A 20,264-nucleotide genomic window follows, 5' to 3' on the forward strand; every position below is an offset into this window, starting at 1 on the left:
CTTCCAGGTGCATTAGTAGGGAACTGGATCAGAAGCAGAACAGCCAGGACTCAAACTATGTTGCAAGTGGTGCCCTAACCTGCTAAGCCACGATGCCAGCTCCAGAAGCAGCCAACTTAACCCATGTCTTTACCATAGCAAATGCCTATCCCCACTTAAGCTTTTCAAACAGCTTTCCAAATTATCTCTAAATATTCATGCTTGTCAATTGAGAATAGGCTAAATGTATTAATTTGTTTTCCATTCAATATAAAGTTTTGACTTTTTTACCATCATAAAATTATTGAACATTGTGATTGCCAAACTTTAAGAACATCTAGGTTAGTAGTTCACACATAAACATATGTCATATTCCATAATACCTTGGCTGTAACAAGCAAGAGCAAGGTTGATAGAAAAAGCCTTGAGTCAGCACAGCTGGTGTCAAAGCCACAGTTGTGTGCATTCAGAGGAGTCACCAAACCACTTGTTCTCAGCCTTCACACTTTCTCTTGTGAGACAAGCAGAGCAAGGAATCGGATGATAGTCATTTCCTGGCTGAAGCAACAAAGAATGAAGTATTGAATTCCAAGTCACTGGTTTTGCAACTCTTAGTGAATACTACCTATTTTACCTTTACAAACAGTGATTAAACTTGGGCAATAGCACTTCTAAGTGTTTTGGTAATGAGAGTGAAAGATGTAATAATACTTTTGACTGAACAACCCAAGGAGTATCTAAATTTAATTATTGGCTCATTCTCTTTAAGAAAGATTAATAACTATAATTATTGAAATGCTAAATTAATGAGAAATAAACTTTATGTATTTCTCATTTCAATGTTTAATAAAAGGATTATCTAACCAAAATAGTTCAAATCCCAGCCTCTTCCTACTTAAATGATATCATATAAATTTCATAACTTCATTTAAAAAAAATGGGGATGGGGCCAGCACTGTGGCGCAGCAGCTTAACACCCTGGTCTGAAGCGTGGCATCCCATATGGACTCCGGTTCAAGATCCAGCTGCTCCACTTCCAATCCAGCTCTCAGCTATGGCCTGGGAAAGCAGTAGAAGATGGCCCAAGTGCTTGGGTCCCTGCACCTTCGTGGGAGACCAGGAGAAGCTCCTGCCTCCTGGCTTCGGATCAGCGCAGCTCGGCTGTTGCAGCCAACTGGGGAGTGAACTAGGGATGGAGGACCTCTCTCTCTCTCTCTCTCTCTCTCTCTCTCTCTCTCTCCTCTCTTTGTGTAACTCTTTCAAATAAATATTAAAAACAAAAAAAAAGAAAACAATGAGGACAATAGCTGCCTTACTCTAGGGGCGTTTTGAGAAGGAAGATAATGTATACAAAACACTTAGCACAGTGTCTGTTAGTGTTCAGTAGAAGCCACTTAGGAACTTTGGGGGAGGTGGTGGCAGTAGCTAATGAGAAGCATTGAGTTAGTCTTTATTTTGCATTTCTGTGAACTTTCTGTTAGGTTTTGATCACATGTTCCATTTAGCTGAGCAGTATCCAAGTTTAGTCATTATGAAGTTAGTAAAACATAAATAGCCCTGTCCAAAGAAAAATACCAAATTTCACCCTGTATTTTCTATTTTAGGAGTGGAGACTTTGAAATAATGAAAAATGGAAGCTAACAGAGTTTTGATGGTGGTGCTAAAAACTGAGAAAGGGAGACTGATGTGCTGGTGCACTGGGTTAAACCACCAGTTGGAATGCTCATATCCCATATTGGAGTGCCAGTTTGAGTCCTGGCTACTCCATGTTGCCAGTCAGCTTCATTCTCGCTATTCCATGCTTCCAGTCGGCTTCCTGCTATTGCACGCTCAGGGAGGCAGCAGAGGATGGCCCTAAGTAGTTGGGTCCCTGCCATCTACATGGGACAGCTGGATGGAATTCCTGGCTCATGGCCTGGGCCTGGCCTATCCCTGGCTGTTGGCATTTGGAGAGTGAACTAGTGGATGGAAGATCTCCCTATCTCTCCATCATTTTGCTTTTAAAATAAATAGATAAATAAAAAGTAAATCTTAAAAAAAAAAAAAACACTGAGAAAGTAGAAGATGTAGAAGAATTAAGAAGGACTGTTTCTGAATTTTGGCCCATAGGATATATAGCTGATTGGGGTGGGCATTTGTTACAGCAGTGAAAACACCTGAATCTGAAAACACCTGAATCTGGGTTTCAGTCCCAGATCCACTTCCAGTTCCAGCTTAGTGCTAATGCACATCTTAGAAGGCAGCAAGTGATGGCTCGAGTAGTTGGGTCTCTGCCCCCCATGTGGAAGACCTGGCTGAATTCCTATCTCCTGGACATTTGGAGAGTGAACCAGCAGAAAGGACATCTCTTTGCCTCTATATCTGTCTCTTTTACTCTTTCTCTCTGCAGTAAAATTAAAAATTTTTTAAGTGAAAGTACAATCTCATTTGGTTATTATTTATAGCCCTTGCCTGTTTTCCTGCTGGAGTATGATCTTTTAGACCTTTTATTTGTTGAATTCCTTATTTAGTAGAGCCATTAAGCCTGTGACTATAATGCAAATTAAAATATGTGATCTCAGGTGTGCACTGTGATGCAGCTGGTTAAGCTGCCACCTGTAACACTGGCATCCCACATGAGCACCTGTTCAAGCCCCAGCTGCTCCACTTCTGTTACAGCTCTCTGCCAATTCACCTGGAAAAGCAGTAGAAGATGAGTTTGGCCCCTCCACCCTTGTGGGAGACCTATATGGAGTGCCTGGCTTCTGTCCGGCCCAAAACATTGCAGCCACTTAGGGGTGAACCAACTGATGGAAGATCTCTGTTTCTCCTTCTCTCTGCAACTTTACCTTTCAAATAAATAGAATCTTCTTTTTTTTTTTTTTTTTTTTTTTACAGGCAGAGTTAGACAGTATGAGAGAGACAAGAGAAAGGTCTTCCTTCCATTGGTTCACCCCACAAATGGCTGCCACAGCTGGTGCACTGTGCCAATCTGAAGCCAGGAGCCAGGTGCTTCCTCCTGGTCTCCCATGCAGGTGCAGGGCCCAAGGACTCGGGCCATCCTCCACTGCCCTCCCGGGCCACAGCAGAGAGCTAGACTGGAAGAGGAGCAACCGGGACAGAACCGGCACCCCAACCAGGACTAGAACCTGGGGTGCCAGCGCTGCAGGTGGAGGATTAGCCTAGTAAGTCGCGGTGCTGGCCAAATAAATTGAATCTCAAAAAATGTGATCTCAAAATAACAAAATGTTAAGTTTAAGAAATGAATGTACAGCTAATTAAATTATATTGACATATTTATGCTAAGGAAATGCTTATTTTTAAAAAATTTAAGAAAAATTTTAAAGATTTTATTTATTTATTTAAGAGGTAGAGTTACAAATGGAGAGAGTGAGAGACAGACAGAAAGGTCTTCCATCCACTGGTTCACTCCCCAGATGGTCACCATGGCCAGAGCTGGACCAACCTGAAGCCAGGAGCCAGGAGCTTCTTCTAGATCTACCACACAGGTACATGAGCCCAAGTACTTGGGCCATCTTTTTCTGCTTTCCTAGGCCATAAGCAGAGAGCTGGATCAGAAGAGGAGCATCCGGCACTCGAACTGGCACCCATATGAAATGCTGGCACCACAGGCGGAGGCTTAACCTACTAAGCCACAGCACCGGCCCCTAAAAATTTTCTTTAATTAATTAGTTTAAGTTATTTGCAAGGCAAAGAAAAAGATATTCCATCTACTGGTTCATTCCCTAAAACCCCTCAGGAGCCAAGACTGGGCTAAGTTGAAGCCAGAAGCCAGGAACTCAAAACATGCCTGCTACCTGGGTGGCAGATGTGTTTGAGGCACCCCTTGCTGCCCCCCAGATATGGATTAGCAGGATGCTGGAATCCAGATGGGAGCTGAGACACAAACGCAGGCACCGTGAAACAGAATGTGGGCATCCCAAGTGATGTCTGCTGTGCCAGATGCCAGTCCCAGGAATGCTTATTTTTAAAATCCAGATAGTAGGGCCTGGCCCTGTGGCATGATGGGTAAAGCTGCCACCTGCAGTGCCAGCATCCCATATGGGTGCTGGTTCGAGTCCCAGCGCTTCTCTTCCAATCTATCTCTCTGCTATGATCTGGGAAAGCAGTAGAAGATAGCCCAAGTGCTTGGGCCCCTGCACCCTCATGTGAGACCCGGAACAAGCTCCTGGCTCTTGGCTTTGGATTGGCCCAGCTCTGGACATTGCAACCATTTGGGGAGTGAACCAGCAGATGGAAGACTTCTCTCTCCCTCTCTCTCTGCCTTTCTGTAACTCAGCATTTCAAATAAAGAAACAAATCTTTAATTAAAAAGACTAAAAAAAAAAAATCCAGATAGTAGGGATGGGCGCTGTGACATAGCAGGTAAAGCCTCTGCCTGCAGTGCCAGCACCCCATATGGGTGCCAGTTTGAGTCCTGGCTGCTCCACTTCCAGTCCAGCTCCCTGCTGATGTGCCTGGGGAAGCAGCCGAAGATGACCCAAGTGCTTGGACTCTTGCATCCACCTGGAGACCAAGAGGAAGCTCCTGTCTCCTGACTTTGGCCTAGCCCAGCTCTGGCTGTTGCAGCTATTTAGGGAGTAAACCACCAGCTGGAAGATCTCTGTCTCTCCCTCTCTCTGTGTAACTCTGCTTTTCAAATAAAATACATAAATCTGAAAAAAAAAAAAAACCTTAACATTTTTTATAAAGCATTTCTTTTTATCTTGAGTCTAGCCTTTCTGGTTAGAGAAGATTTACTTATGTTCTTCCTGAGACATCTAAAGGCAAAATTTTTTCTCAGGTGTCATGAAGAAAACATTCTGTTAGATTTAAATGAGGGTATTTTTGTATCGTCTGTAGTTCTTGATTTAGTTACACTTTGAGTGGCTTTTCTTTTGTATTTTCAATACTTGAGTTCAGAGCACTTTACAAATATTTTTATATTTAAAAGCATTCATCCAAACCACATTTTTGTTTGCTGTGAAAAAAAATTGAAGTATATATATCCAAGTATGTTTACGATCAGACAGTATTCAACAATGTGATGTTTGAAGACATGTAGATTGAATAGAAAAGAATGAATTACCCAGTGAGTTATGTGTGGCTGCCATTCATAATTGTTTACATGTGGAACCTCATTGTTTCAATTTGTTTCTTAAAACAATAGTCACAAGGCAAATGATTTCCATATATTTTTGCTTTTCTACATTGTAGTGAGCTTTTTCAGATCCTAAATGCCTTCTATTAAACTTGCCTGTACTTGCAATAGTATTTTTCTCCTGGAAAGTGACTAGTGGTTTTTTTGAAAATTGAAAGGTATAAATACTGAATGGAAGGTTGGTTTTAGAGCTTACCTTTCTTTTTTCCCAGCCTCTTAAAAAAAAGAGTAGTGACCCGAGTTATAAAGGATAGAGAATGTTTTATATATTTGGAAGGTATACTTACTCACATGACTAAAATTTCTTAATTTATGTGATTACATTTTTGTTTTATTAAGACAAATGTGTCTTAGTCTTTTCAGTAGCAAAGTAGAAAGAAACAAAAATAGTAGTTGGGATACTGTTGGTTGGCATCCAACTAGTTCTAGCAGTGATTTTTCTATTACAGTCTTAACCCAGATTTTCACCTTTTTCACAGTACAGCAATGAAGATTATCCTGAAGTCATTTCATCTATATCTGTCCTTCTTATAGCTTTTTACTTTGTGTTCTATCATGAATTATAAATCAGTAAGTCTAATACTACAGTATGTTGTCCTATCAGAGCAACATGTGAAGGTGCAAAACAGGCATCTATTAGGTTCCTGTGAAGTACATTTAATTCTCAAGGCTAGAAAGCCCAGACAAGTTCAAGCAGCTTTTGCACAGGCTTGTTGGTTTTAATTTTCCAATTTATTTCTCCCCAGGTAGTGTAAATAATAGTTAATTATAAGGAACTTAGATAATAAAGGGATATTTCCTATGTATACTATTAACTAAAATTTAAAAGAAGCTTATTTCCTGTGACTAAGTGGCAATCTTTTTTAAAGATTTTATTTATTGGAGCCAGCATTCAGAGCAGCAGGTTAAGGCCCTGGCCTGCAGTGCAGGCATCCCACACGGGCACCTGTTCGAGTCCCAGCTCTCTATTTCTGATCCAGCTCCCTGCTAATATGCCTAGGAAGGCAGCAGAGAATTGCTCAAGTGCTTGGGCCCCTGCACCCACATTGGGAATCCAGGGGAGGCTCCGGGCTCCTGGCTTCAGATCCGCTCAACTCCAGCTGTTGCAGCCATTTGGGGAGTGGGCTAGTGGATAGAAGACCGCCCTCTCTCTTTCTCTACCTCTCTCTGTAACTCTGTCTTCCAAATCAATAAAACTTTTTTTTAAAAAATTTTATTTATTAATTTGAGAGGTAGAGTTATGACAGAGAAGGGGAGAAACAGAGAGAAAGGTCTTCCATCCTCTGGTTCACTCCCCAAATGGCTGCAATGGCTGGAGCTGGGCCTATCCAAAACTAGGAAACAGGAGCTTCTTCCAGGTCTCCCCACATGGGTGCAGGGGCCCAAGCACTCAGGCCATCCTCTGCTGCTTCCTCAGGCACATTAGCAAGGAGCTGGATCGGAAGTAGAGTAGCTAAAACTCCAACTGGTGCCCATATGGGATGCTGGCACCACGGGCGGAGGCTTAGCCCACTACACCACAGCTCTGGCCCCGGTGACAATCTTTATAAAACCAAAAAATAAAGTCTCGGTGTCCCTAACTCTGATTAAAAAAGAAAAAAACCTGTATTCAGAAAATTAAAATGTTCTCTGACTCCCAAGACAGACAGGTTTTATGAAGAAGCAAGTCACAACGTATAGCTTTGGCAACTCTGCTTTTCTGGATTTCCAGGTAAGTTTGAGCTTGTCTGAATCAGGGTTGCAGTCTGTGATGAAGTATTTATACTTCTCTGTAAGTTCCTGCTTGCCCAATGCCTGTATCACCGGAGTGTAGCTTGGGTTTAGAATTCCACAACACTAACATAGTTCATTTATATTAGGTCACTTGCACTAACCTCCAACTACTGAGTCAGTTAGAAAATACCACAAGTATTGATTCCTGAAAGTGCTGTGTAACAGCTAAGGGATTTCTGGAGATGACAGAAGCAAGGAATTAAAATCTTTGCTGCAATAATCTGACTCCAGTAGTCTAGAAATGCAGCAAGATGAATTTAATAGGTATAAATTTTATGTTTAAATTTTTAAAATGTAGTATTAACTTAGAGAAACAGTGTTATATAACAGTGATTACTTTTTAAAAATGTTTATTTATTTATTTGAAATACAGAACTGCAGAGAAAGGTGGGGAGAGATCTTCCATCCACTAGTTCACTCCCTAAATGGCCACAACAGCTGGGGCTGGGCCAGGATGAAACCAAGAGCTAGGAGCTTCTTCCGGGTCTCCCATGTAGGTAGCAAGGGCCCAAGCACTTGGGCCATCCTCCACTGTTTCCTAGGCACATTAGCAGGGAACTGGATCAGAAGTAGAGCAGCCAGGTCTCAAACTGGTGCCCATATGGGATGCTGGCTTTGCATACAGCAGCTTTATACCCCACTACACCACAACACAAGCCCCAACAGTAATTAATTTTTAAAAGCATGTAAATTAGTAATGTTTGATTAAGTCTCAGATTTTTAAATTCTTACTGAAATTGATTGTTGGAATAATGTGAAAATAGGATAAGTACTAATAGCATATTTCTACCAAAAACAAACTAATTTTAGGCTACTTTAATATTAAAAAGTAGTGCCCAAAATCAAGATGGTAAGAGTTCTACTCTGCTTCTTGCCAGTTATATTATTCCCTGGAAGAAGAGGAGGGAGAGAATTTAAGATCACCACAGTTTTAGGTAATGACAATGCTAATTGAAGGGTGATAGCATGAACACCAGGGGCAGGCGTTTGGCCCAGCAGTGAAGATGCCGCTTGAAATGCTCACCTCCACATCCGAGTCTCAGCTCCGCTTCCAATCCTAGCTTTCTGCTGATGCAGGTGGTGGATGGCTCCAGTAGACGGTTTCCTGTTACCCGAGTGGGAGACCTGGATTAAGTTCCTACCTTCTGGTTTCTGACTTTGGCCTGGGCCAGCCCTGGCTGTTGAAAGCATTTGGGGAGGAAACCAGCAGACAGGAGCTTTCTCTGTCTCTCAAATAAATTAATTAATTTTAAAAATAAAATAAAATGTAACATCAAGTCATAGGTAGCAATGGAAGAAATCATTGGGAGTGTCTGATCTAAAATGAGCAGACGGGAGTAAAAGGCATTCTTTTGTTTTAAGCAGTGTTTTTGTTGAAAGGGACTAAAGCTTATTCCAATTAGTAAGAATATCTCTGACAAGAAGTACAGCTAGACCTCTCAAAGGACTAGAACCAAGAATTAAATCATTACAAGGAAGCAAAATGGCTTTTCCCTCTATTCAGTGCTCTTCTCCTGTGACTACATATGTGGCCGAACATGGCCTCTCCAATCCCAGCTTTCCATCACACCGCAGTGCACGTTCCTAACCAAGAGTAAAAGACATTTGTGTCCCACTTCCGAAATCTTGGGGGAAAACATGATTGATCAGCTACAGTCTGCCTTTGTTCCAATTATTTGTAGTCTGGGAGAAGAAAGGTCATATAGTTCAAGTCATATCTGCCAAAATCCAGGATTGTGGGAACCAAGGGTGGTTTGTAACCAAGAAGGGTAGAGAGATTGTCCAAGAGTCTAGTGTAGCCAGTGTGAAAATTGAGAATGACTTTGTTGGGGACACATTGTTATTGGGCAAGCAGCCCCAGGGAATCATACTTCAGTTCAACATAAGGAAACACTTACTAGAGGGCTACAAGGTTGGGACAGGGTATTGGGATTGTTAAATTCCTCATCCACTGTGGACCACAATGACCGTTTGGTGATGGGGTATTATAGAAGAGGTTCAAGTGTTAGATGGCAGGATGGTCTGGTGGACCTGTGCAGTTCCTTCTAAGCCTCAGAGTAAAATTAGTTTTGCCAAGTTACTTTCGACGAAGTTATAAAATATTAATGTTCTTCCTACGTAGTCTCTCTTAAATAGGGAGAGCCCAGCGAGCACTGGTGGTTGTAGAGCATCCGTGTAGGTCAGGTTGTGGAGTGGCAGCTGGGGCATGGAGGTGATGGGCCAGTGCGGAAGGAATTCCCTGAGCTCCATTCGCAAAGCAGGTGATACTGGTTAGATTTTGTCCAGCAACTCACCCGCAAATTCAGTGATTTAAAATATCCTCACTTACTTAGTCTTTATTTCTGTGGGTTGGCATTTTGGGCCTGGATTAGCTGAGAGCTGGCCTCACTCCCATGTGTGCTATTGGCAGCTGGTATGTTAGAAGCTGGCTGATTTGGGTTGCCTTCAAGTGGACTGACTTGTCAACGTGGGGTTATACTGGGCTTCACACAGCACTGGGCAAAGTTATAGAGAAAGAGTGGACACACTCAAGGGTTTTTGAGGCCTAGACTCAGAAATGACATGATGTTACTTCTACCAAATTCTGTTGATCTGAGTGAATCTCATGATCCCTAAAATTCAAGGGGTCTGGAAATAGACCTTATCCCTTGAAGAGCTGGAAAGTCACACTGCAGAGAGAGGAGGTACAGGGAGAGGAGTAACTGCTGCCCGCTAATCTATCACATCACACACAATGTTTTCATACATCACATGATCAAAAAATAGTATTTTTAAAAGGTGCTTTAATTCATACTTTACGGGGCCGGTGCTGTGGTGTACCAGGCTAAGCCTCCACCTGCAGCACTGGCATCCCATATGGGGTCTGGTTCATGTCCTGGCTGCTCCTCTTCCAATCCAGCTCTCTGATATAGCCTGGGAAAGCAGTAGAGGATGGCCCAACTGCTTGGGCCGCTGAACCCATGTGGATTAGCTCAGCTCCCACTGTTATAGCCATTTGGGGAGTGAACCAGAGGATGGAAGACCTTTCTCTGTCTGTAATTGTACCTCTCAAATAAATAAATATTTTAATAAATAAATCATACTTTACATATCAGAAAGCCACAGCTCCCACTACAAGTTGACTATTGGTTTAGATTTATTTGGACGGTCAGTCCAGTTGCTGAAAAGTAGGATCTGTTATTGTACTGAATTATTTTGTTGAGTTGGTATAAGGCTGAAGTTATAGCTTATAAAGTAAAATGTTTTCTTTGTTTCAAAATAAAGTAAAAGCATCCAGTATACATTCACTAAATATATCCAAAAGAAAATAAATCTACTTGATACTATAAATATTTATATTCTTACAAAAAGTTAATGATGTTGAATAAAAATATGGGGTGGCATTTGGCCTGGTGGTTAAGATGCCCACAACTTAGGTTGGAGTACCTATGTTTAGTTCCTGGCTCCGGCTCCTGATTGTAGCTTTCTGCTGATGCAGACTTTGAGGGGCAGCAGTGATGGCACAATTGAGTTCCTGCTACCTTTGGGGGACACCTAAATTGAGTTCCTGGCTCTTGGCTCCTGGGTTCAGGCCCAGCTCAGCCCTGGCCATTGTGGGTATTTGGGGAGTGAACCAGTGGGTGGGAGCTCCTACTTGTACGCACATACTTTCTCGTCCTCTCTCAAATAAATAAATACTTTAAAAAATTATATCAAGTAACTATAAATGCAAATATTGTAGGCCCTTTTTGCTTAAAAAATAACAATCATAACTTGCATTCTCTCGATTGTCTCTAGGAGCTCTGCCAGTGCCGGCCTGGTGAAGGGAATTGTTCCTGCTGTAAGGAGTGTATGCTGTGTCTCGGGGCCCTCTGGGACGAGTGCTGTGACTGCGTTGGTGAGTTGACGTGCAGTGAAGTTCTTCGTACACAGTCCTTCAACCAAGAGACTTGAAAACTTGTAAGAGGATGATACACATGTGTGTATAAACTGCATTAGTAATTGTATTTCCTTGCACTGAATAGCATTCACATGTGTGTATTTTTCTAGAAAAAGGTCTGGAAGGAATTCTGGAGTGCTTGCTCTTGTGAAGGAGAAATAGGAGAACAAGGCAGGATTTTTTACTTTTTATTTTGAAATTTTTTATACTGTTGAATTTTTGAATTTTGAAAGGCAGAGTGATAGAAAACAAGGGAGACACAGGGAGACAAAGGGTTCTTCCAGCCACTGGTTGACTCACCAAATGGTAGCATGCCCAGACAGAGCCAGACCAAAGCCAGGAGCACGTAACTTCATCTGGTCTCCCTAGTGGGTGGCAGGGCCCCAAGTACTTGGGCAGTCTTCACCTTTTTCCTAGGCACTTTAACAGGGAGCTGGCTTTGAAGTGGAGCAGCTGGAACTCAAATCAGTGCTCTGAGATGGGATGTTGGTATTGCAGGCAGCAGTTAAACCCACTGTGCCACAACACCAGCTCCTGTTTGTCATCTTTTAAACCCAAATCATCTCCTTTTCTCAAGAGCCTTCTTCACTTGACTGAGATCCGGTACATAAGCCCTTGATTGGATGCTGCTGTAATTGTTGTTCTACATATTTCTTTCAATAGTATATCAAATTCTTAAGAATAGGGATATTGGGGCCAGCTCTGTGGCCCAGTGTGGTAAGCCACTGTCTGCAACACTGGAATGCCAAATGAGCATTGGTTCAAGTCCATGTGGGAGATCCAGATGGAAGTCCAGGTTCATGGCTTCAACCTGGCCCAGCCCTGGCCATTGAGGCCATTTGGGATGGAAGATATCTCTCCATTTCTTCCTCCTCTCTCTGTAACTCTGCCTTTGAAACAAACAAATAAATCTAAAAAAAAAAAAAAAAAACAACCATGGATATTGTCATATTGATCATTAATACATTCACTGCTATTTTTTCAATAAGATTTATTTGTTGATTTGAAAAGCAGAATTACTGAGGGGGTGTGGGAAGAGAGCCTCCATTTTTGTATCTCTCTTGCAGGTACCAATTTAACCTGCACAACGATTCAGGTCCCGTTCATTGCTATTTTTATCAAAGTGAGATATGTGACATGCTTTAGGGTCCAGAGCTGTGGTGTAGCGGGTAAAGCTGCCATCTGCAGTGCCAGCATCCCATATGGGCGCCGGTTCAAGTTCTGGCTGCTCCACTTCCAATCCAGCTCACTGCTAATGCACCTGGGAAGGCAGCAGAAGATGGCCCAAGTCCTTGGGCCCCTGCACCCACATGGGAGACCCCAAAGAAGCTCCTGGCTCCTGGCTTTAGTCTCACCCAGCCCTGGCTGTTGCAGCCATTTGGGTAGATGGAAGATCCCTCTCTCTCTCTCTCTCTGTTTCTCCCTGTCTCTCTCTGTAACTCACCTTTAAAATGAATAAATAAATCTTAAAATAAAAAAGAAAAGAAAAGAAATCACACAGTGCTGACACAATCCCATCTCACTTCTGTCCAGTGCTTTGATCCTGTGCCTGAGATTCCACCTCTTTCAAGTCTTCTGGTTGTGTTGCTTCCATTATCCTTAATAATATTCTAGAAACTATTAGTTGATTCCCTGTCATGATAGGTGAGGATGTAACTCTCTTATCTCTTGACTTCCAAATAGAGTTTTATCACTACTCCTAGTTAAATCAGCCTCTGCCATACCTGGTGCTTCCAGCCCCTGAGCCTCCCCAGGTTCCACAGTGAACGAGGGGAGTGACGGAAGAAGGCTTGTGGCAGATTGTGTCCCAGCCCCTCGGGCTCCCAGAATCTCTGCTGCCACACGGACCCCCCCCCCCCCCAGGCACAATCTGCCACAAGCCTTCTTCCGTCACTCCCCTCGTGTTTTCCAGCCTCAGCTCTACCCTCTGCAATTCCTGCCATTCCCAGTGCAGGGCTTCTTGGGTTTAATATCTCCGGAGAATAGCCTTCCCATCCCCACAGTTGTGGCTGAAGGTGTAACCACCTGCAGTATGGGCCTGCCTCTGCCACACCTGGTGCTTCCAGCCCCTGAGCCTCCCCAGTTGCACAGTGAACGGTGGCCAGAGAGGGAGATTTTGCCTGGTTTAGTGCTCCAGTTTCTTGTTTTACCTTATTGTTTCTTAGGGGATTCTGAGAGAGCAGGGAACAGAAGTCTTTCCTTCTGTCCTCTTATATTTATCTTGGTAGCAACACATGACACAATGTACCTAATATAACTGCTGTGGACTGCTGCCCCACTCTCTTAATGCTAATGTAATGTTTGACACAGACATTATATCAAATGTCAAATGTTACATGACTGTCAAATAAATGAATTCCTATTGCATTATTCTCCCAAGATGAGCAGTTTACTCTATGTTCATAATGGCTGTAATTTTTTATTATATCAGCTGAAATAAAAGAAGCTGCGTGTTATTTTAGGGTATTAAATGAAATTCTTTTAATATGTACAATGAAAGTAAAAAAGAGAAATACCTACATTAAGCCGTGATATACAAGCATTTAAGCACGATGTCAAAGTATACAGAGACACTTTTAGCATTTCGTAAAATCATGTGTGTGTGCATGTGTGTATGTGTCTGAGTTTGTGAGTGTTGCATGTTATGTGTGTTTTCATCATCACACCATGGTAACAGTGTCATTCAGCTTCTTCCAGAGAAAGTGTTCTGCCGTTTCCCCATTGAAGAACAGTTACATGTGTTCATGTCTCTGTGTTTTTTTATATATATATAATTCACCTTTAAGGAATGACCAGTTTTAAACTTTGAGTTGAGTGCATAATGTAACATTAGCTTTCACTTTAATTTCAGTTAATCTTTTTACTTCCTAAGATAAAATTTAGATATTCCTTTCTAGGGTAAAATTTATAGAAATTCTAATCCTGTTTCTATAGCAGTCTTCCTCCTTGTAGGCAGCTCCCTTCCAAATTAGGTTCTCTTGATGTCCTCTGCAAACCTGTGGCTGCTCTAAGTTGAAACTGTCCCCATACTTTGCATGGGTGGGTGCAGGCCTCTGAGAGGACCCAAATTAGAGTCCAGCCTTCCTTTGCTGCCTCCTCCTATGGATAATGGCACATCTTTGTCCAGCAAGCTTTCTCCACAAGTTCCCTTGCATGAGAGGATTTGTCTCTCTTTTCTGATTTTCCCTTAAGATCAGAGTAGCCACTATGGATCATTGTTATCATTGCTGCCCAACATATTCCTCAAATTCTGTAGCTTTTCAGTCCTAGGTCTCCACCTGCAGCCCCTTTTATGTGTGTGCATCGTTACTTATCTAAATGTACACAAAAAATATAGTGAACTGCTATTTACCTGTTACCCCATTTGAACTAGCATTAGTATCCTCCCTTTGTCTTTCTGTATGTCTGTCTACCTGCCTCAAACCTTTTTGATTTGCTGGGGTTTTATAAGGTAAATAATTTCACTCCATCCCAAATGTATCTTAGTTATATATCCCCAAAAAAGAGAGACTTTTCTTACATAACACAATGTCATTGCCTTACCTATTATAATTAATAGTAGTCCTTTAATGTCATCTAATACTGAGTTCATACTCAGACTTCACTGATGGGCTAAATTTTTTGTATAGTTGTTTTTATTCAAATCAAGGTCAAACAAAGTCCACTCCCTATATTTGGCTGTGAGGTTTCTTAAGTTGCTTTTATTATAGAACAATTTCTCCTCCCCTTCATCCCCATCTCTTAGTATTCTGTTGACTCTTTGCAGAAACCAGTCAGTTTCTGGTGTTTTCAGAAAACCATCAGTTTTCTGATGGAAAATAAAGGACATTCCACGTTCTGCATTTGGCTGCATTTGCTTCCTGTGGTTATTTGGTTAATTATGGTGGCCTCTTTATTTCTAAAAATTAGAACTAAAGATGATTAGATTTGGGCTGAGTTTTTGAGAAGTGGGATACAGTGGTACAGTATACATAATAAAAGGCAAACACATCTAGCCATCCTGTCTTTATTGATGCTAAAATTGACCGTGGACCTAGATGGTACAAGTCTGATTCCTTCATGGTGAAGGTCCTGGTCAGCCTTTTGCCTGGTAATTTCAACTTGTCATCAGTGACCATTACCTAATCAGTCATTTCATTGTAAATTGTGTAACAGTGTTTTTTTTTTTTTTTATTTCTTTGCACTGTTAGTTGGAATTATTTTGTATAGAAGAATGTCCCCTCATCCATTAGTGTCCCCTGTTGACCTTAAAATAAAGGATAAATAAACAAATTCAAAGTACATAATTCTTTCTCTTTGTCTGTTTTCAGAGTACTTGACCATATGCCTTAGCAAATTCCATTAGGATTTAGTACATTTTGTTTGCTTTTCGGTAGCTGTCCTTTTTTTTTTTTTTTTAATAACATTATGAGCTCATGGCTTTTTAAAATATGTATCTAATATTTCAACTGGTTGCTGGTATTATTCTTTTTGTTCAAATTAGCCCATCCTTGGTTAGGATCCTCTTCAGGCCTTCAGTAAGCTCCTTTTGATGTGGTTTCTGTCATCTCTGTCCCTGCATTTGCTGTCTACATCTGGAATTGGCCATTTCTGCAGGGACACTGGTTCCCTTTAGAGACCACAGTCTCTAAAGTTGAAGGGACTTGTTAGTACCATGTTGCCTTTCCTTCTAGTGCTTTTCAGTGGGCAGAGCTAGTAAATTGCTATAGGGGAAAATTTTGAGTTTGTACTAATATTGCAGTTTCAAATGTAAGATTACAGGGTCTTTACTACTTTTGATTTTATATTTCTAAGTAATTAATAATGATATTAATTCCTTGTATGCTTTGTTTGTAATACATTAGTGGGACTATTAAATAAAAGTTAAGATTGCTAATCTTGGAATATATACTGAAGATGTAATACTCTGTTGTTCCAAGGTCAGTTGGAATAATCTTTTTTTAAAGATTTACTTACTTTATTCAAAAGGCAGAGTTACAGGGAGAGGGGGAGAGAGAGAGAGAGGGAGGGAGAAAGAGAAAGAGATCTTCATCCACTGGTTCACTCCCCAAAAGGCTGTAATGGCTGGTCCGAAGCCAGGAGCCAGCAGCTTCTTCTGGGTCTCCCATGTGGGTTCAGGGGCCCAAGTACTTGGGCCATCCTTGGCTGCTTTCCTAGGCCATTAGCAGGGAGTTGAATCAGAAGTGGAGCAGCTGGGACTCAAACCAGCGCCGCAGGTGGAGGCTTAACCTACTACCCCACAGAGCCAGGCCCTGGAATAATTTTCTGTGTGTTTGTGTGACCATCTTGATATAAAGTTAGGTTCATTTGTTTATTTTCAACTTTTAGGGATTATTTCCTTTTTGATTACTTTTGCATTTTCATTAGATAAAACATTTACATAATTACAAAAATAAATGTACATAACAGTGGTAAAATAGATCTTTGTCACTTCCACTCTGGGCCCTCCCCTCAAATTCTTAAGGTGAGTTGTGTAAATATTCAAACTAGGATACTTTTGAGAATGCAACCAGAACAGTAAGCTAAACCTAATCCTGAATCGACCTGAAATGTCTCAAGCAGACTAGAACATGTACTTTCATCCTACCTATAGTCATTTTTTAAAACTAAAAAAAAAAAGCATTTACATGTTATATGAACCATTCCTTTCTTATATAAACCTTTATGCCCCTTGATTGTTTTTCCCTTCTTTTCTTTTCAAACATAATTGAATGTCCTAGAGCTTCTTCCATATTAATCTTTTTTGGTAGCTACATGGAATACTTTGTTGAAGTTAACAATTTTTGTGCTCAGTCATCCATAGATGGACATTTTGTTTGGTTCCAGTCTGTTACCAGAATAACTTTGTGTAAATGATTGATTCTGTGTAACATTGCTAGATATTGTCAGATTCTCTTCCAGGTGAGCTATAGCCTTTGGGTGCCTGCCAGTGCAATGTAACCCGGCAGTATGCCTGGCCTCCCACAGCATTCATAAGAAATTAGATTGTTAGAGTTTTTTTGCCATCACTTCCAAATATTTGGACTTGTGTTAATTTAGTAAGTAAGAGATGGGATCATTTCAATTTTCATTTCTCTGTTTACCAGTGGAGTTGAACATTTATTCATATGTTAAAGGACTATTTATATTTACTTTTTGTGAGTTGTACAAAAAATTTTTTCCTATATTTTGCCCATTTTTCTATATTTTTTCATATTTAGGAGTTTTTAAAATTATATACATGTACTAGAGATACTACATTTACATCTGTGTTATATTATAAATATTTTCCCCCAATTTTTGGTCATGTGTATTTTGATTTTTCTTTGACATTTTTCATTCTAAAAAGTGTGTTATTCTTATATAGTTAACTATCAATTTAATATTCCAGATTTTGAGTCATAGTTGGATTCCCCACCACTACCATATACTCCCAAATGGCACTTACATAGTTTTATTTGTTCGATTACTTACATCTTCATTGTAATTCTCTAATACATTTGGGTTAACCTTGTTTTATGAGTTTCCATGGATTTCAAGTTTTTCTGCACCAAAATAAATTTATTTTTTAATTCCATTTTCCACCAACTTTTTGAAGTACCCTCATATATGTGAGCCATGGATCCAGTTTTTAAACTCCTAATACTATCGATTTAAAATACATCTTTATTCCAGCAATTTGAGATACCACTTTTATCATATAAAAACACTTTGCTTTATTTCTGGGTTTTCTGTACTATTGGTCTCTGTGTCTGTTCATGCAGCAATACCACACTGTTTTATTTATAGAAATTTTATCTTTTAATATTAAATAGAGCCATTCTCCCCTCCCCCCCACTGTTGCTCTTCTGCCCATAATATGTTAATTTCATGTACACATGTAAATACCAGCATCAAGAATTCCTTTGGGATTGCAGGTGTTCCCTGTAAAGAATTTGCCAAACAGACACAGCTCTTAAAAATGGATTCTCCAGGGGTCCAGTGCCATGGTGCACTAGGTTAATCCTCCACCTGCAGTGCTGGGATCCCATATGGGCGCCGGTTCTAGTCCTGGCTACTCCTCTTCCAATCCAGCTCTCTGCTGTGGCCTGGAATAGCAGTGGAAGATGGCCCAAGTGCTTGGGCCCCTGCACCCACATGGGAGACCAGGAGGAGGCACCTGGTTCCTGGCTTCGGATCAGCATAGTTCTGGCCATTGAGGCCATCTAGGGAGTGAACCAGTGGAAGGAAGACCTTTCTCTCTGTTTCTTTCTCTCACTGTCTATAACTCTACCTGTCAAATAAATAAATAAAATCTTTAAAAAATGGATTTTCCAAAAATTTACTAATGTATTAAGCAAAAAAACCACTAATTTCACTTATCTTAAATAATTAGGCTTCTTTCTTCTGAGATTTCCTGCTCTCAAAATCCAGTATCAGAATCATTGAGTATAAGGTTGTTGAGTCATTGAAATGCTCCATTTTTGTATTTTGGGTCTGGCATTAGGCTATACTTTTATATTGTTGCTATACTGCACAACAAAAATATTAAAAGGAAGCACTAGCCGGAACAAGCAGCTTGGTCTACATGAAGTGAATCTAAAGGCTGTTTTGACTTTCATTCTTTTTTTTTTTAAGATTTATTTATTTAAAATTATTTATTTATTTATTTGAAAGAGTTACAGAGAAAGAGGGAGAGACAAAGGGAAAGAGAAAGAGAGAGATAAATATCTTTTATCCCCAGATGCCTTTAACTGCTGGGGTTGGGCCTGGTGGAAACCAGGAGCCACGAGCTTCATCCGGTCCCTCATGTGAATGGCAGGGACCCAGAGCCTTGGGCAATCTGCTGTTGCTTTTCCCAGGCTGTTAACAGGACGCTGGATTGGAAATGGAGCAACTGGGACTCAAAACCAGCACCTGTATAGGATGCGGACATCATGGCAACAGCTTTACTCGCTATGTCATAATGCTGGCGTCTTCCATTCTTATTTATTTGCCTGCTTTATAGTTTGATCCTTAATTCCCATTTTGTGGCTACTGAATTTAACCCCTTAGTCTAGTTGTACCTCTTCTGTAACTTCATGTAAATAAAATTATACAGCATCACACATTGGTTTAAAATACGTTTCAGAAAACATGAAATGTAATAAACTCATTACCTTGTTAAAAAATTATAGGGGCCGGCGCCGTGGCTCACTTGGTTAATCCTCCGCCTGCAGTGCCAGCATCCCATATGGGCACTGGGTTCTAGTCCCGGTTGCTCCTCTTTCAGTCCAGCTCTCTGCTGTGGCCCGGGAGGGCAGTGGAGGATGGCCCAGGTACTTGGGCCCCTGCACCGTGTGAGAGACCAGGAAGAAGCACCTGGCTCCTGGCTTCGGATCGGCACAGCTCTGTCTGTAGCAGCCATTTGGGGGGTGAACCAGCAGAAGGAAGACCTTTCTCTCTGTCTCTCTCTCCAACTGTCTATAACTCTACTTGTCAAATAAATTTAAAAAAAAAAAAAAGAAATTATAATGTTGACCCCTGTTTAATGTACATTGAAAATTGAATTCTATGTCAAATGTTAAATTATAAGAAAAATTAATGACAAGCTAATGAAGTAAAAACACAGCAAGCATTTAATCTTGGATTACATAGTTAGTATCTTACGGAATACTGGAATTCAGTGAAGTACTGTTGATCTGGAGTGTGAGATTCTTCCTCGTGTGAAGGTCACTTGTAGCATTTAGTAGACTGGAAGTGTCACAGGCTCCGAGACCAGGCTGGGAAGCCTGCTAAAACCCTGCTAGGCAAACACAGCTTGCTGGCTCATCTCACTTACCCAGGTAAGTGGAGGAAAGGGGCAGTGGGGAGGGAAAGAAGGCTGGTTTCAGGCAATGGGCAGTGCTTGAAAAAACGAGGAAAACAAGGTTAGACAGCTCTGCACTTGGTATTTGGAACACAACTATGAGCCCAAAACAGGTTCTACCAACTAATGGATGAATGATTTTTCCTCTAATCCTGCTATTTAGTAGGCAAACTCTTTGAAACTCTTTGACCTCTGATTTTCAAGTGACAGCTACAGTTCTGATGCTGATCCTGATGGAGTCCCGACATCTTCTTTTGGAACACCTAGACTTTTGGTTGAGACTCTGCTGCTTGTATCTTAGGTCAGATCTTGGTGTGTACTCTGGCTCCCACACAGAATGGATTTGTCTTGCTTCACTCTGATGTGCACTACTTTTGTAACATTAAGGAATAAATAGGTGCAAGGAATTCTGATTTTGTAGTGTGCTACAATGTCAGCCCAGCAGAAAGGGTTCTTAGGGCAGTGGAACTATTCTGTGTGATTCTGTGATGGTGGATGTATGTCTTTGTAATCTTGTCCAGACCCATGGAAAGTGCAAAACTAGGGACTGACATTGTGATGCAACAACTTCAGCCACCACCTGTGATGTCAGCTTCACCAGCATCCCATATGAACACTGGTTAGAGTCTTGGCTGCTGTACTTCTGA

General features: G+C 41.1%; 1 protein-coding gene across 1 annotated transcript in view; it reads left to right on the forward strand.

Moving 5' to 3' along the window:
- The window catches only part of TWSG1 (twisted gastrulation BMP signaling modulator 1), a 60,082-nt gene that overhangs the window by 23,800 nt on the left and 16,018 nt on the right, over nucleotides 1-20,264 (forward strand). Inside the window, exon 3 of the mRNA XM_017344005.4 lies at nucleotides 10,670-10,769. Coding sequence (XP_017199494.4) covers nucleotides 10,670-10,769 — 100 coding nt within the window. The remainder of the gene's footprint in view (nucleotides 1-10,669; nucleotides 10,770-20,264) is intronic.

This window comes from Oryctolagus cuniculus, chromosome 10 (assembly GCF_051225735.1).
Source record: "Oryctolagus cuniculus isolate XC-2025 breed Fujian yellow rabbit chromosome 10, ASM5122573v1, whole genome shotgun sequence".
NCBI classification, from domain to species: Eukaryota; Metazoa; Chordata; class Mammalia; order Lagomorpha; family Leporidae; genus Oryctolagus; species Oryctolagus cuniculus.